General features: G+C 39.3%; 1 protein-coding gene across 1 annotated transcript in view; it reads left to right on the top strand.

Moving 5' to 3' along the window:
• The window catches only part of VWC2 (von Willebrand factor C domain containing 2), a 52,841-nt gene extending 44,424 nt beyond the window's left edge, over nt 1–8,417 (top strand). Inside the window, exon 3 of the mRNA XM_083870992.1 lies at nt 8,042–8,417. Coding sequence (XP_083727118.1) covers nt 8,042–8,193 — 152 coding nt within the window. The 3' untranslated portion in view covers nt 8,194–8,417. The remainder of the gene's footprint in view (nt 1–8,041) is intronic.
• The last annotated feature ends 7,500 nt before the right edge of the window (nt 8,418–15,917 follow it).

Below are 15,917 nucleotides of genomic sequence, written 5' to 3' on the forward strand. Positions count from 1 at the left end.
GTAGCCTATTTGAGTCTTTCTGTATTTTCTCTGATAAAGGAAGTTGTTTGATGCAGTTTATTTTTATGGCAGTCAAGCCTCATGTTTAATTGGACCCTTTTATGCTTCAAGGCTTTCTATTTGGCTCATGTGGTATTGGATTGTGTTGTGTTCGATGCTCCTTTGCTTCTTTGTATTCAGTACATAAAAAGCAGATATCTGAAATGCTGCTCGCTGGATACACCTGAAAATCTAAGGAGACAGCAGTAGTGGCAGGTTGCAGACTGTTCCCTTCCTGCAAGCCATTTCTGTCTGCAAAACTGTGCATCCCTTTTTGGTAGTGGTACTGTTGGCATTGTCAGTTGTTCTGGTAGTATTTGGCATTGTCATTCCAGGGATGCTAACGTTACCATCAAGTGCAAGGTGATAGAGAATCAGAGCTGGGAAGAAGCAGTGGTGGAAAAGATCAGTCCAGTGGCTATGATGGCATTGTTTCATGTTCTGTGGGCCTTTTTGGACACCACTGCGATTTCTAGAATTGGAGCCAGAATAAAATGTTCATCGATGGTGCTGTCAGATGTGATAAATGAAAAAGTAAAACAACAGAACATGGTCGTAAACAGGGCTCGCGAGTCTCATCAGCAGAACGTTAAAACTCAGCTCTTAAGTAGATTATAGCTGGTTTATGTTCTGGATTAAAGCACATAAACACACACAGAGGGATATGTAGGCTACAGCAAGTACCAGAGCTTTGATACCCACTTTGCCACAGCACTGATGACATGGTCACCTTGTTTAGATACAGAAGAGCTTCCTTGGCCTCTCTTCTATCTGTCCGCTCACAGCAGACACTGTTATACACATCCTTCTAAATGAGTTGACAAAATTTTATTTTAAAGTGTTTATTCCAATCTGTCATTTCTCTATGCATCTAAAAAAATATGGCCCTAACAGAAGGAGGGGTTTTATTATTCTTAAAATCGCCAAAGCTTTGCCTAGCATGAAAAAAAAATGATGCTTTCATGGTAGGTTGCATATTGCACCCACAGCTTTTTTGTTACTTCCCATAGTAACTAGGAAATATCACAAAATAGATATACTTTTGTTTTGCTTTTCCTTGTCCTGCATATATATACACACATTTACAGGAAGTCTGTTAGGATATTTGCCATGGTTCTCTGGCTATCTTAAAGCATTGATAAACTATGGAAATAGTACGTGATTTTCAGGATCTCAAATTGCTTTTAAGATTGGGTTTACCTGAATCCTTCTTCTGTAATTGAAAACTCTCTTTTGGACTTGGTTCAGTTGTGTCCAGAGGTACTGAGGCAAGTAAAAGATTTCGATGGATTGGAGAAGTCAGAATCATGACAGTAAGCAGGGGTGATGAACTTATTTTTGAGAGAGAATGAGAGTCTGTTGTAATCCTGGTCACAGACTCCTTTTGTCAGCTGCTTTTCATGCTTTGTCTTCTGAGCTGACATTTCACAGGAGATAGATGTGTTACATAAATACACACAAACCTCCACGTGAGAGGGAAACAAAATCAAGTCGGGGAGATATAGACCCTTTAGAAGAGATTAGAAGGACAAAAAGTAGGTGCCAATACTATCTCTGGAGAAAGTGATTAGATTTGAGAAGGATGAGGGAGATAATGCCCATGTCTCAGAAATCTTTCTGTTGTGGTGCTACATGGCACAGCAGCCTTATTTTAATGTCTCACTATGCAACATTAGCACAAACCCATCTCGAATATCTAAGCAGGTAAGAAGGGGCTTTGTGTCCCTGTGCACTGGGAGGTAAGCACAGCCAGCATCGGTCTGTGGTTTGGTCCTTAGCTGTCCTAGCTCCCCAGTGTAACTTCCAAAACATCCTTGGCTTTTTATTGTGGCATCGCAGGTCCTCCGCAGCAGTAGACAGCTTGAAATGCAGGCAGGTGGTTGGCTACATTTTCCAGCTCTGTCGTTTTTTAGTCTCCCTGGCATCCTCAAAGTCTCAAAACCTCAGAAAGAAAAAGGATCTGAGAGTTGGGAGGGAAGGCCTTGCTTTCTCCACCATGTTCCTGAAATGATGGAACAGCAAAAACACTTTTGTTGTACATGGGAGACTGTCAAGTAGCATTTCTGGACAGTGAAACTTTCACATAACACAGGCAGCGGCAGATTTTACTTGAGTGCAGTGATACATTTGTTTCTGTAAGATTTCTATCTGATGTAAAATTCATAAATGTAATGGAAGTGTCAGCTCAACTTTTTCATCAGTGGTCACAATAGAGGGGCAAATATCAGGAAGTAGGAGGAAATAGGAAACAAAACAGGGAATATCACTGTGCTACTGTACAGGTCCATAGTGTTTCTCCAATTTGTGTGTAGTACGCAGGTCTGATCCTCACAGCTCCAAAAAGAGGTAGCAGAACTGGGGGAGGCCTGGGGAGGTCAGCAGAAACAGTGGGGGTGCAGAATTGCAGGTGAAGTAATGGGGTGGAAGGGAAGCATAATATAGGTCAATAAGATCATGAACAGCGTGACAGAGATGGAGATGGTTGTTACCACTTCTTCTACTATGAGGATTTTGAAATGCCAAGTTTAGGTAGTGGGTGGACAACAAAAGAAAACCGCTCTACCCTGTGCACAATAGCCCTGGACCTCCTTGCAAACCAATTCTGTTTGTCTGAGTTCAGTAGGATGTTGGAGGGGTTAATCGTGAAGTAACCTTTTAACTCCATCCATTAATTCCAGTAATTCAGCAAGGAGGAGCCATTTACCAAATCTCCAATTCAGACAGTGCTGGAAGCTGGATCTGTGTGCTTGCTCTGTCCCTGTATATTTCCCATGCATCTCCTTCTGGATGCTGCTGGTGCAGGTCGACCTCTGAGCTCACCCAGCACAGCTCCTTCTTGTATATTTTCATGATTCTCAACACTTCCAGGGCAGTGTAGGACCTCTTTCCGTGTTGTAACTGTTGGAACTGTCTCCATGAAAAATGAAAAAAAGAGTAAATGAAAACAAGGGGGTGAGCTAAATGTTGAGGTTGTGTAATTTATGATGTGCACTAATACCACATGAATGATGCCAGAATGAATGATGCCAGAGATGAATGCCAGAAAACTGTCAGGGTAGATGGGACTGCCGTCAGGTGTCTTGGAAGTGGCCTGTTTGACTGTGCAAGGAGCTGTTAGAGAGGCAGCTGTGAGGAAGTTTAGTACAAACCAGAGCCCAAAGCAATCTTACACCAAAGTGTTGCATTACAGAGGTTGTCACTGTAGTTTTAATTGGCAAAAATCAACTGTGACTTATTCTCCAGGCAAGCACATTAAGTTGCAGTTGAACAGATTTCTTTGTCCATGATTCAGTTTAACACATGATGAAAACAGTTGATTAAATCGTGACTTACCAAATTGCCGTATCTCATATTTTTTACCTGATTGGAACATGTGCCCATTCAAAAGCAAGACCAGGAGGAAGAGGAAACAGGAACAGCTCCATGACATACAGCTGTGGTTTTGTGGAAGGAGGGGAGGAGTAGTTTCAGAGATGCACTTCTGAGGTTGTCAAGGTTACAGGTACTTCTGTAGGTGAGTGGTTTGGGCATTCTCTACTGAGAATTGGCATCAGCTGTTTCCTTCTGAGATAAAAAAATTTGCATTTTAATTAGATTGTTGTCTTTGTCAACACTGAAGCATAGCATATAAGTCATTGGAAATTTTCCACAGGACCAGCAAAATGATTTTAAAAAAAATTACAATAGCAGCATTTACCTCAATAATATTTTGAAACTTTTTTAGTTTTTAAGTGTTTCTGAGATGAGGATCCCTTTTATAATCACTTAATGAATTAACCACCCAAATCTGCCTTCTTAGTTCTTTAGGTTGCAGTAAAAATGTTGCTTTTAGAAGCTAGGATTCACTGTTTCAGATGCAGAGAAGCCAAGAGCTGCATGCCAATCTGGTGCTCAGTGTGAGAACTGAGGATTTGCACTGAACTTGCTGCTCTAAGACTTCACTGCAATGGCAGCAACTGTGCCTTAGCCCTGGGAAAGAAATCTGTGCTGATACCAGCATGGGATGGCTCGAGTGGAGTCTGACAGCACCAGTTGTATACTTTAAGAAAACAAACAACATCGTGGAAGATTTCAAGCTGCACTCAGAATTGATACAGTCATACAGTCATATGTCATAATGAATTTTCTGCCAGATTTAAGAGTGATACGGCAAGATCTTCATCCGCTTGAAAAAGTGCAGCACTACTGACTGTCTTAGTCCTATATAAGTGTACACAGTTGAGGATGGGGCCAGGAGGTTTATACTGCAGAGCCAACCAGCCAGTGCTGCACTGAGCAAGTACCATGTGCTGAAGTTGGGCAGAGTAGTGGTGTAGCCAAGAAGGAGCTCAGAAAGCAGATAACCTCCTCTGTACACCAAGGAGGTCAAATGCACTGCTCCTGCAGGAGCAGCACCTAGTGAGAAAGCCCACCACTGCTGTGGGGTTGGAACAGCCCCAATTTACTTGAAAATGCTTTTCATGTGCTAAGTCAGGTAATTTTGCAAACTTAAAAATGGCTAAAATGGCTTATGTTTTTGAAATCTCGCTAAATCAATATAAACTGCCCAGTTTTAAATAAAGCAGTAGTTTCAGCAAGTGCCTTTCCACTGGGGCAGCTCATCCACTCTGAATGTGGAAGACAGCCCTCCTCAATGGGAGACAGAGATAAAGGCACTCTTAAGCTTTTAAAACCAGCCTTTGTGTGCCTGCCATGCCTCCTGGCTTTCCTACTGTCTGTTCAAAATCTTCAGTTCCTCATTTTTCGCACTCTCCTTTTAGACAGGCAGAGAATCATTAGTGGCTTCATCATCATTGTCACTCCAACTGGACTTGATGATCCTTGTGGGTCTCTTCCAACTTAGAATATTCTGTGATTGTGTGACAGGCAGGGGCCAGGTAAGGGCTGCTGGAAGCACAAGAGCAGCCAGAGCAGCCCTTCACCAAGGGTCCCACCAGTGCTGTCCCCCATATACCCCATCACTGCAGCTGATCTCATCAGTCCAGCCATGTAAGTCTGTGTTCTGTCTGCTCCTCAGAGGAAGAGGAAAGGGATGAGCATTCCCTGCTTGGTGGGAAGGGAGCCACAGGACACCAAGAGCCTAGACAAGCTCATACAGCTTCAAGTTTGAATGAGGATTTAGGGTGAAGCTCAGAGTTATTTTCCCTAGAAGTCTGAGAGTTTGGAGAAATAATAAGAGGAGAGTTGTGGAATTGTTTTCCCTTGTTTGGACACTATATTGCACTGACATTTATGTGCATGATGTTGCAGTAATCCAGTCAGTTCAGCCTTTTCATTCATGACCTTTTCTGTGACATTACCCTCAATGTTGTGAGTGATATTGCAGAGAAAAAGATGAGGGCAAGGATGCCAGCTGACTGTTGTCAGCTTAAATATGATATAAGATTTGTACTTACAGTAATGGTGGGTGCAAATGCAGAACCAGAAAATGGGCAATTTTCTAAGGAAAAGTTCCATGGTACTAAAACAGTATTTGTTGCTGCCATTTATTTTTTCAGGTCCCTTTCTCAGGTAGATGGTTATTGCTCTTCTGTAGATTTACCAAAGCAATGACTTACCCCCATATAAAATAGTTTAACAGTTGAGGTCTAACCTGTTGAATCTTTACATTAAATAACTTTCTGGTGTAAAAAAGACTCATCACATATGACATTAAAGTGTTATTAATTGTGACTGGAGGCTTTTACATTCTGAATCTGAGTGAATTATGTGTATTGCACCCTTTTTACTTCATTCCCCAGTTGGTTTTTATAACCAAGTATAACCTATAACATTTGCTTTTCCAAGAATAAAATAAATCCTGTAGAGGGGATTGACATCACTTTTTCCTATGGTGCCTTTTAAATAGTGTTTAAATTTCAAGTGGTCTTGGAGGTTTCATACAAATTCTCCATGGAAAGTAGATTCTGCTTTTAATATTTTAACTCTTTATATTTTATAACCTTGTAAATCATGGGGCTGTTACAGTCCAGCATGCAAAACATTCAGGTTTCTTTACCTAATGTGCAGGTGAACTCATTTTGGGATGAAACTTTATTAGGTCCAAGAAGAATGCTGTATTTCACAGAAACAGAATTATACAGATCGACATTCAAATATTTTAAACAAAGTTCCATCAAGGACAGCATGGTTAACTCTGCTTTACCTTGGCTGAAACCCAGGACATGTCCCAGTGTGCAGTGGGGACCCAGGAGCATTGCTTCCATCCCAAAAGGCCTCCTTTCGGTGTTTGCGTGAACAGAGGGACTGAAAACACAGAACTATCCGCAGTAACATTAGGATTGTTACTGTGAAGCAGGTGATTTTAGATGAGAAATGCTGTATTTTGCGGCACTTTCTGCATCCACATGGGCAGGAAGTCACCCAAAATTGTGGAAGAAGCCATATGTTGGAGGTAATTGTCAACAGTCAATTCCAAAATTAGAATAGACTGCCCAGGGAAGTGGTGGAATCACTATTCCTGGAAATGTTAAAAAGGTATGTGGATTTGGCACTTGGGGACAAGGTTTCATGGTGAGCACAGTGGTGCTGGGTGAAGAGTTGGACTCAGTGACCTTTAAGGTCTTTTCCAACCTCAATGGTTCTACAGTCTGTGATTCTATGAAAAACAAAGTATGGGCTTAAATATTCAGAGAATTAAGAAGGAGTACAATTTGGGAAAGCAAATTTCTGCAGGTCCTGCAGGTCTCTTCTAGAGGTAACTCTTCAGTGAGGAAAGGCTTTCTTTATGGCCAGTTGGGCATCTAATTCTCAGGCTGTTGTGTGCACACAAAGGCATAACCTGTTTCAATGAGGTAACTGTTAAAACTGATTTGTGAACTATTTGATTTGTGCTTTAAAATGTGCAGCCCATGAGGTGGGCTACATTTCTGTAGAGGAAGAAGCAGCCATGCTTTTTGGGAAGAAGCAGCCATGCTTTTTGGAGCAGGTCTTGTAGTAAACCCTCAGCAATGGAAGACTGAGCCCATCTGGGATATATTTACTTCTATGGCAGCCTGGCTGGCAGTCAACAAGTGTTTTGTGCATCCATAGCCTTTAAGAATGTCAGCAGTACCAGATCAGTGTATCCTGGCTCTTCCTACAAATCCTGCCCCAATGACAGTGATGCCAAAGTGTTGTGAAGTGGCCAGGCTGTGCCTGAGCAGCTGCTGTGTGTGCTCATTGAATGGAAGGGCCGAGTTCCACTGGGGGCATGACAGTAGATAGATACATGGTTGGAGGGCTTAATGCTGCTCTGCAAGTGCACGTGAATTTTCAGGGTACAAATAGATTTCTTTTTTGACAGAAATATAGATAATACAGCCCTCACAGCCTTCTGCTTTTTGAAAGAACCAGATTGATCTTCTGAGCCTTGTGCTGGTGGGTTTTTCTCCTGCCTCATCCTTGGAAATGAAGTTATTTCAGTGTACTATGAAAAGAGGTGTTTGTAGACTTCCTGACTTACATAAAATGGAATATTTCATTTTATACATGAAAAACGTTCCTCATTCAGAAGAGGCTGAAGCTATTCCACTCTGCTGGAAATAGGCTATTTTCTCATGAAAGGGAAGATAAACTAATGTGATACTATGATTACTACAGTAACTAAAATGCTTGCTTCCAGTGGGAAAAAATGTAATAAAATGTATAAGTGGCTCTAGTAGCTGACAGTAGCACTGTTAAATTATCAACAACTGGCATTTTCTCTAGCTTCAGTCTGTGTTCATCTGCAGCACCAGGGTGTGCCCAGGTCTCTGTCACAGTTGCATGTTGCACAGAAAGGTTTTATTGCACCTTCCTGCACCGAGGGCAGGGACAGTACCACAATCATCCAGCCACCTTGGCAGGCAGGGTCCTTGCGTTCTTTGCTGCTTTTCTGCCTTGTGCATGATGCCCATGGTTGTTTAATGTGCCCAGCATTACTCAGTTTGCAATAGGTTTTCCATGCCCAGGTCTAGGACTGTGCTAGGCTGAATTGCAGTGTTCTGTTGGTGTCACATAATGAACTCTCTCCTTCTTTCAGGCCCGAACTGCTTTGCAGAAACCCTTGTCATTCCAGCAGGCCGGGAGGTGCAAACTGATGAATGCACTATATGTCACTGTACTTACGAAGAGGGCACCTGGAGGATTGAACGGCAAGCAATGTGCACTAGACATGAATGCAAGCAAATATAGGAAATCTACAAATCTACGGACTTTTCGTGGTTTTTATAAAATATCCCACAGCAGTGAGCACCCAAGATGACCCAGGGAAATCCAGATGAGAAGATTCTGGCAAGGAGCAAGGAATAAAATACTGATATTTTCTTTTTCAAAGTAACATAATACTGCAAGGCAAAGAAGTGCATATATTTAAAAAGTTTGGACATAAGAATACCTGTCTTAAATGTGTTATTTTCACAGTGAGTACACTAAAATACACTATAAAATATTCTATGTATTTCTATAATACCATTATAGAGCTTAAAAATAAATGTTTTATATAGACAATACAGATTGAAGTACTGCATTATTGCCCCTCCTCTTGTGTACGTGCGCCATGGCTAAAACATTACATTTCTGTTACAGTTTCACTATATGAGGGTTTTCTTGTATGTTTTTTGGTTTTGCTTTGGGTTTGGGGTTTTCTTGCTGCTGCTTATTTTGAGTTTATTAGAGTAGGCAAGAGATAGCACACAACAAAACTTTGACATTCTCAATTTTGGAAAAAAAGAGAAGAACGGGCTTTCAGAAAACATCTGTTCATTTATGAACATAAATGACCTGTAATGTAGAGGTGGGTCAGCTCCATATCTTGGTTTTACTTGTGCTCCTGTCTCCTGCTCCACAGCCAAGAAAACTTGGATCAGTGGGTAATACAAAACTGGTCTCTCATAGCTGCTGCTATTAAAGTTTATTCAGATGAATTAAAATTTTAATATTAATTTCAGAAATAAAATTTATCAGCAGGACAAATAGCTCCGTGACATAATATGGCATCACCAGGCTGGTGGAAGTGATGGTAAGTAACCACAGAGCATCATGGATGTGATGCATAATGAATATGGAGAAGTGCAGTTTGGAAGGGCTACAGCAGCCAAACAAGCCTTAACTGAAGTGGCTCCACATTGCTAAGTTGTGGGTAGGAGAGCTGATTAGTAGCTGCACCATTCCCTAGACCCTGCTCTTGCCACCTTGTTGGAACCTGGTTCATCATTTTGTTTGGCAGTGTGTACGGGATCTCTGACACTGTATTGAAGTGAAAGGTTTAAAACTCCATCTTTGAATCCATCAGGGGATTTCTAGCACATAATCTGACCCTGACTGCATGGGATGTGAATTACATCTCCCTGCTTCAGCCACCAACAACCTTTGCTTAAATTCGTTTCAGGTTTAGTTTAATTTGTCACCAAATCCAACAATATGTCTGCTTTGGATACCTGTTAAGGCAGTGGCTCAAGAAATACAGATTTAATTTTAAGCTTTTGCTGGAGGTAAGATTTAATGAATCAATATCTGAAACTAGAAGGCCATTCCTTAAATTCCTTCTTACCCTTTGCTAATTTCTCCTGTGGTGTAACCTGGTTACCAGCTTTGCATCCATTTAAAGTATGACTTTCTGCTGCTTCTAAACACTAAGGGACTTTTGCCAGTGACTTCAGTGGATCCCAGTTCCACTGGGATCAATCACCTCATGTCCTTATTTTGAGCATATTTCTATCACTTGGAGTTATTTGGGAGTGAAGGATGTATGTTTTCCCTAAGACATGCGATAAAGTACACCAATCCATTTCATAAGAATTAGTAGTCATATGACAGAGAGCTAGCTCCTAAGTCAGTCATGCCTCATGGCCATGTATGCTTCTGCTTACTGAAATCAAGGGTCTGCAATGCTCTGAGAGAGTGCCATGAGTGCCAGTGGTCTTCCAGGCATGACTTCTCAAGACAAGAAGTACCCATGTAGGAAGCAGCCATGAAACTTGCACATGGAAGGTGAACTTGCAACTCAGCGTGGGCTTGCCTTTCCAAGTAGACTGCTTGGTGTCTCTAAGAGACACAAATGTTTTCAGTGAACTGTGAGAAACTTATTATTTGTGTCTTTCAATCTATGGCCATAATGAGTACGTTTTTGGAAATCTCGCCTCAGACTTGTCACACTTTGCTTCTCCTTCACTGAAGGTTCTTGTTAAGCCTCATACAATTTCCTAGGTGAATTTCTGCTCTTTTAGGCAGTTCTCTTTGTTGAAGTAGTGAGTACAAAGTGAAACGGTTAGTTTCTAGTGTAGCTTTTATAAATATTTTCTACTGCACTTTTTTTTTTCCAAAATATTTTTCTTTCAGTCCTGGTGCCAACATAATAATATTAATATAATTTTTATTGTAGTAATAGGATGGTCCTTTCAGTTGCATATGCAGACTCCAGCCAGTGACTGCACCAAGCAGCACGTGGACCTTTGGCAGCAGAGTTGGGGAGCTGAGATTTGCAGCCTGATGAGTGATGTCACTTCATGCAGACAGGCTTAAATTTTTCTTCTTGTTAGAGTTGATAATGAAAATAGGGAAAGTAAAATATTTAAAGTTAGCCCTTATGGAATGCATTTGGGAACCATTTGCCTGTAAACTAATTTAATCTCAAAGCAATAAAAAACAACCCCAGAACTACTTTGGCGGTCACGTGTACTAATCTAAATGTTACACTTTGGTTGTGTAATATACCTGTTCATATGTAACATTAAAAAATAAGATAAAAGCCATCTGCATCATTTCCAGCTAAACTCCAGAGACTATTGTCTTTCCTACTGAAGCCTAGATACTCAGCTGGTTTTTTTGCTTCAGTGCAACAGGATTATGCATCCTACACATGAGGAGTTCTTCAGCTTTGCAGGTGGGTTGTGTCTATTAAAGCTGTATTTCCAGACACACTGATAACTCATGAATAATTTTGTATTTGAAGGTCTGTTTCTTGGATAATGAATATTCTTCTCAGATGTTCCTGTGTAGCTGCATTGGCATGAATATGAGATTTCTGCTTCTGCTTCACTTGCTTCTGCCTATTTCCCAGTTGAAATCAAGACAATCCTTTTCTGTAGGAGTGCATTATACATGAATTTGTCTTCCAACCTGTGTAAGCAGGTGCCTGAAGAGATTACATTCTAGATGGCTTCAGGTAATTACAAAATTGCACAGTTAGTGTGCAGTAGGATTCTCTATACTACTCATTTAAACTACAAAAATGGAAGAGCTGATGCTCACTTAAATATTATGTGAAATTCAAAAGGCAAAAGTGGACAGAGAGGAAATGTGAGAGACAGATGGGCTGACCATTACAATAGGAATGTTTAAAAAAAAAAGGGGGGAAACATAATTTTCAAAGAATATGATAAGAAAAGTAAATGAAAAAAGTATTTGGGCACAAATCGAAATACAGGAAATTCTAGTTGGCAATGAAAAAAATCATACAGTAAAGGTGAATGAATACTGGAGGATGCTGCCTAGAGATGTTTTTGGAATCTCCATCTTTGAGGATGGCCAAATTTCAACTGGGCACAGCCCTGAGCAGCCTACTGTAGCTCAACTTTCATTTAGCAAGATATTGGATAGGATGATCTCTAGAGGTGCAAAATTAAAAACCAGGTTCTAATGACACTGAATTAAAGTCTTTAATACATACAAGAAAGAAAAATGATGAATGGTTCCCTCCCTTTGGAAAAAATATGGGGAACTGTACAGTTGTACTTGTAAAGTATTTGATGTTACTTTTGTCAGTAACCTTAATACCTAAGTTAACATAGCTCCATGATACATAGGAGGCTTTTAAAGGCACACATTATTTAAGAATCTAATGTAATCCAATTAAATGCTCCATTTAGTCTCCTTATCAGGCAGTGAGTTTTCTTCACAGCCGGTGTTAACATGGGTTTTCTCTCTGCAAAAATACAACTTCCTGCTGCATTAGAAACCAAACTCATACTGGGGAGACAGCATTGAACTGAATATCACAGACTATTTTCCTGGCTATTCAAGAATTCAAAATTTTCATCACTTTTTGGTTAAAGTAAGTACTACTTTAGAAAGCACATACCTTGTTCAGTTTTGAGATGGCAGCCACTCCTTCCCAGAATCTTCTTTCCTTTGAAAATATGTTTAAGCTCAACCACACTGAAAATGAAAATTTGCAGTCTCTTGAAATGTCACATTAAACAACTTTCCTAGCAGGCAAAAAATAAACACAATCTAGTATGTTATTTATTTATTTATTTATCTTGTTATTTATTTGATATGCCTGTAAAATAAATACAGGAAAACTCAAAATTTGTGTGTCACTCACTAGTTACAGAGAAATGGAAATAGTGATATGGAATATTAAATTATCAGTAATAGGAAAAAAATCTTTTCTGGGCTAAATCAGCATAAAACAAGATTATTTCAGAATCCCAGGTTAATACTGTTAACTGAGATCAGGATTCCTTCCACAGGTAGAAATAATAAAGTCTCGGTACTTTACTACAGTCAGTGAATGAGAGAAAACATTCACAAATCCTGGTGTAAAGTGCCTTTGTTCATAGTAGGCAGAATTAAAAAGAAACCTTTATAATAATTTACTTTGTTTTTTTCCAGTAAGTTCCAAAGGGTGTGCAAACTTTGTGAAATAAAGTGAATTTCACCTATCAGGAGAACCCAATCCCAAAATATCTACTCTGCTAAAATCCATAAATGCATGCACAGAGAAGAAATTCAATATTCCAGTGTGTATGATACTCCAGGGAAAAATACATCAGGTTTATTATTCTCCTTCCAAGTATAGATGCAAATCTATAAATGCCTTTAATTGATGAAATTGTCTGCCAACCAGAGCTTTCCATTTCTGATATAAAGGAAGGCAAAAGTATAAAAATGTCAGAGTCCTGCTTAATCTAAATGACTATTTCCTTAAATAGCTGCATCCATTTCAGAGACTGATTCTCAAATTAATTTGCTATCCATACCTCAGTAAGGTCTATGTGCTGTAGTACTTGTTACAGTTTTTTTTAACAAAACCAAAGTCTGTATTTTCGCAAAAGCAATAGTGCATATTATGTTCTTTCGTTAGCCACTGCTAGTTCAAATGAATGCTTTAATTTAGTGTTGGCGTGAGTGAGAGATCATGGAGATAACATGATCTCTCACTCATGAGACATGCAGTGCTTCTGCCTAATGTAACAACCCAGTAGTTTGTTTAATTCTGGTTACCGCAAGAGAATAAGGAATCGGTGACCTTTAGTCATTTTAAGGGTTACAGTAAAAGAGAGTTCAATTTCTTAACTGACAAACATTTTGTAAGGTTCTTTCCCAGCTATTTATTTTCAAATGGCATTTCATAAAAAACTGTATTTTTTTACATTCTGCTGGTTATGCTGTTTGTACTAATGTTTGATCAGTTAACAATGTAATTCTGTAGAATTCTAATAATGCTTGCTTTCCATTTTCTTTCAAGTAGCCTTAGTTGTGTATGCCTTATAGTTACTTTCAAATGTACTGTTTTCAGTTTGGTATCCTTCAAATCAAAAGATATTTGGAGCTTCAGGGTCACATTAACAAGATATTAGTGGGAATCTTATAGAATAGTATCTTAAGATAATACATCATATTGAGAAATTATTTCTTAGCTGTAGGACAGTATTTCTTTTTAGTCCTTTTTTTTCAGAGTAGACTTTCTGGAGACATATTTACCTCTGTGGGCCATATCTGTGCTTGAAAAGCAAATACTTGCAAACCTCATTTTCCAGATATGACAAAGAGGTGAAAATGGTGTCATGGTTTCACCCCAGCCAGAAACCAAGGCCTGTGCAGACACTTGCTCACTGCCCCACCAGCAGGATCAGGGAGAGGATTGGAAGGTTAAAAGCTGGAAAACTCGTGGGTTGGTTAAAGACAGTTTAATAGGGAAAGCAAAAGCCACACAAGCAAGCAAAGCAAACCAAGGAATTCATTCACTGCTTCCCATGAGCAGGCAGGTGTTCAGCCATCTCCAGGAGAGAAGAGCCCCATCACCCATAATGGTTACTTGGGAACACAAACACCATCACTCCGGGTGTTCCCACTTCTTCCTTCTTTCCCCCATCTTTATATACTGAGCATGATGTCTTGTGGTCTGGAATATCCCTTTGGTCAGTCGGGGTCACCTGTCCTGACTGTGTTTCCTCCCAACTTCCTCACCAGCATGGCAGTGTAAGATGCAAAAAAGGCCTTGACTCTGTGTAACCCCTGCTCAGCAATAACAAAACCAACTCTTTATCATCAACCCTTCAGCACAAATCCAAAATACAGGCCCGTAACAGCCACTGTGAAGAAAATCAATTCTACCCCAGCCAAAACCAGCACAAATGATATTCACATCTATCATTGATAGATGTGTTCATCATTGATATAGAGGAACCAGATGGAAAAAAAGAGTTAAGTAGAAGATGATTATAAACTCTGTAATATTTGTTTAAAACTAAGTAATTTGTGAATACAAAACAAATAGGATTTTAAACAGGAGTCCACTAGTGAACACCATCTTAAGCAAGGCGCTTGAATGATGATGACAAGGAGTGTGTTGAGTCAACCACTTAGTAATTCTGAGCAATCTTACAAAAGTAAAGAAGATGAGTGTCAAGAAATGTATCATGGTACTTCATGTAGCTGTTTACTTCCTTCAGGTAAGAGCAGTCTTGTGCTCAACATGGTCTCCTAAAGATGGACAGATGGCTGACCCAAGTGGAATGTTCCATCCTTTGGGAAGAAATCACCAGTCAGTCAGTAGTGATATATAATTAACCCTGAAAGAAAGACTTCAGGATGCTTTTGCATTGGAGGCTGAAAGGGCAATCAGGGAGCTGAAGACTGCAGTACAAATTCCTTCCATGAGCTGACATGGAGAGAACTGACATCTGTCAGCAGAGGTCTAAGCTAAGTATGCAAAATACAAGCTCTGCTTTTGCATTCAAATAGCTTTGTGATCCAAATATTTGTCTAATAGTATTAACCTGGCAGATATTCTGAAGACCTTAAAAATTTAGTCCAAAGTGGTATGACCTAAAATATTTTACCAATATGACAATAAATCATTATTTCTTAATAACATATGTATTAAGATTTGTATTAACAATACATATTTATTGTTATTTATGTGAACAAACTGTCAACATTTTGAAAATATTCATATTACTCCATTAATATACTTAATGCAAGAGTGCAAAGAGTGAAAATCCCTCAGATGTTAGCTTTGTTACTCCATATGTCAAACCACCATCGCACTGAAGACAGTGAATTCCATTACTGCATATAACTATGGCAAAAAAAAAAAAAAAAAAAAAAAAAAAAAAAAAAAAAAGAAAAATATGGAATTTCAGTGACATTAATAAATAATATTTACATTCAAAATGTTCAGAACTCATCTTTATTTGAAATAGATTTCCTCAGCATTCTGAGTTGATGATGAAAAATTTATATATATTTTATACATCATCCATTTCTTAAACCATACTTTTCTTCACTTTTTACTCCATTTAAATATGGGGGATATGTCCATAAATTACATTTTAACATGGCCTATATGCAGTAATATTTTAAATACACTTCTATAGCTCCTTGTGTAAGTAATACAAGACAAAATAAAGCTGAAATCTATGCTCTGGTAATTATTAAGTAATAGTGCAAAAATAATACATCAAACCAGAAATAAATGTTTGATGCAGAACAAGTGTTCTGAATCAAATCTTTTTCTCCTGTTGGCTCATGTTGTGCCATTTGACAAAGTCTGCACAGTCACCTGCAGAACAACTTCACTGCAGAAGAATAACAGCTTTGTGCTCTTCGCAGAAAAAAGCAGGATTTGAGCTCCTTGGTTATGACTGTCCTGAATCACACCTCAATTTCGCAGTGGTAGCCTTTCTGTG

Source organism: Zosterops lateralis (assembly GCF_965231275.1).
Source record: "Zosterops lateralis genome assembly, chromosome: 1".
NCBI lineage: Eukaryota > Metazoa > Chordata > Aves > Passeriformes > Zosteropidae > Zosterops > Zosterops lateralis.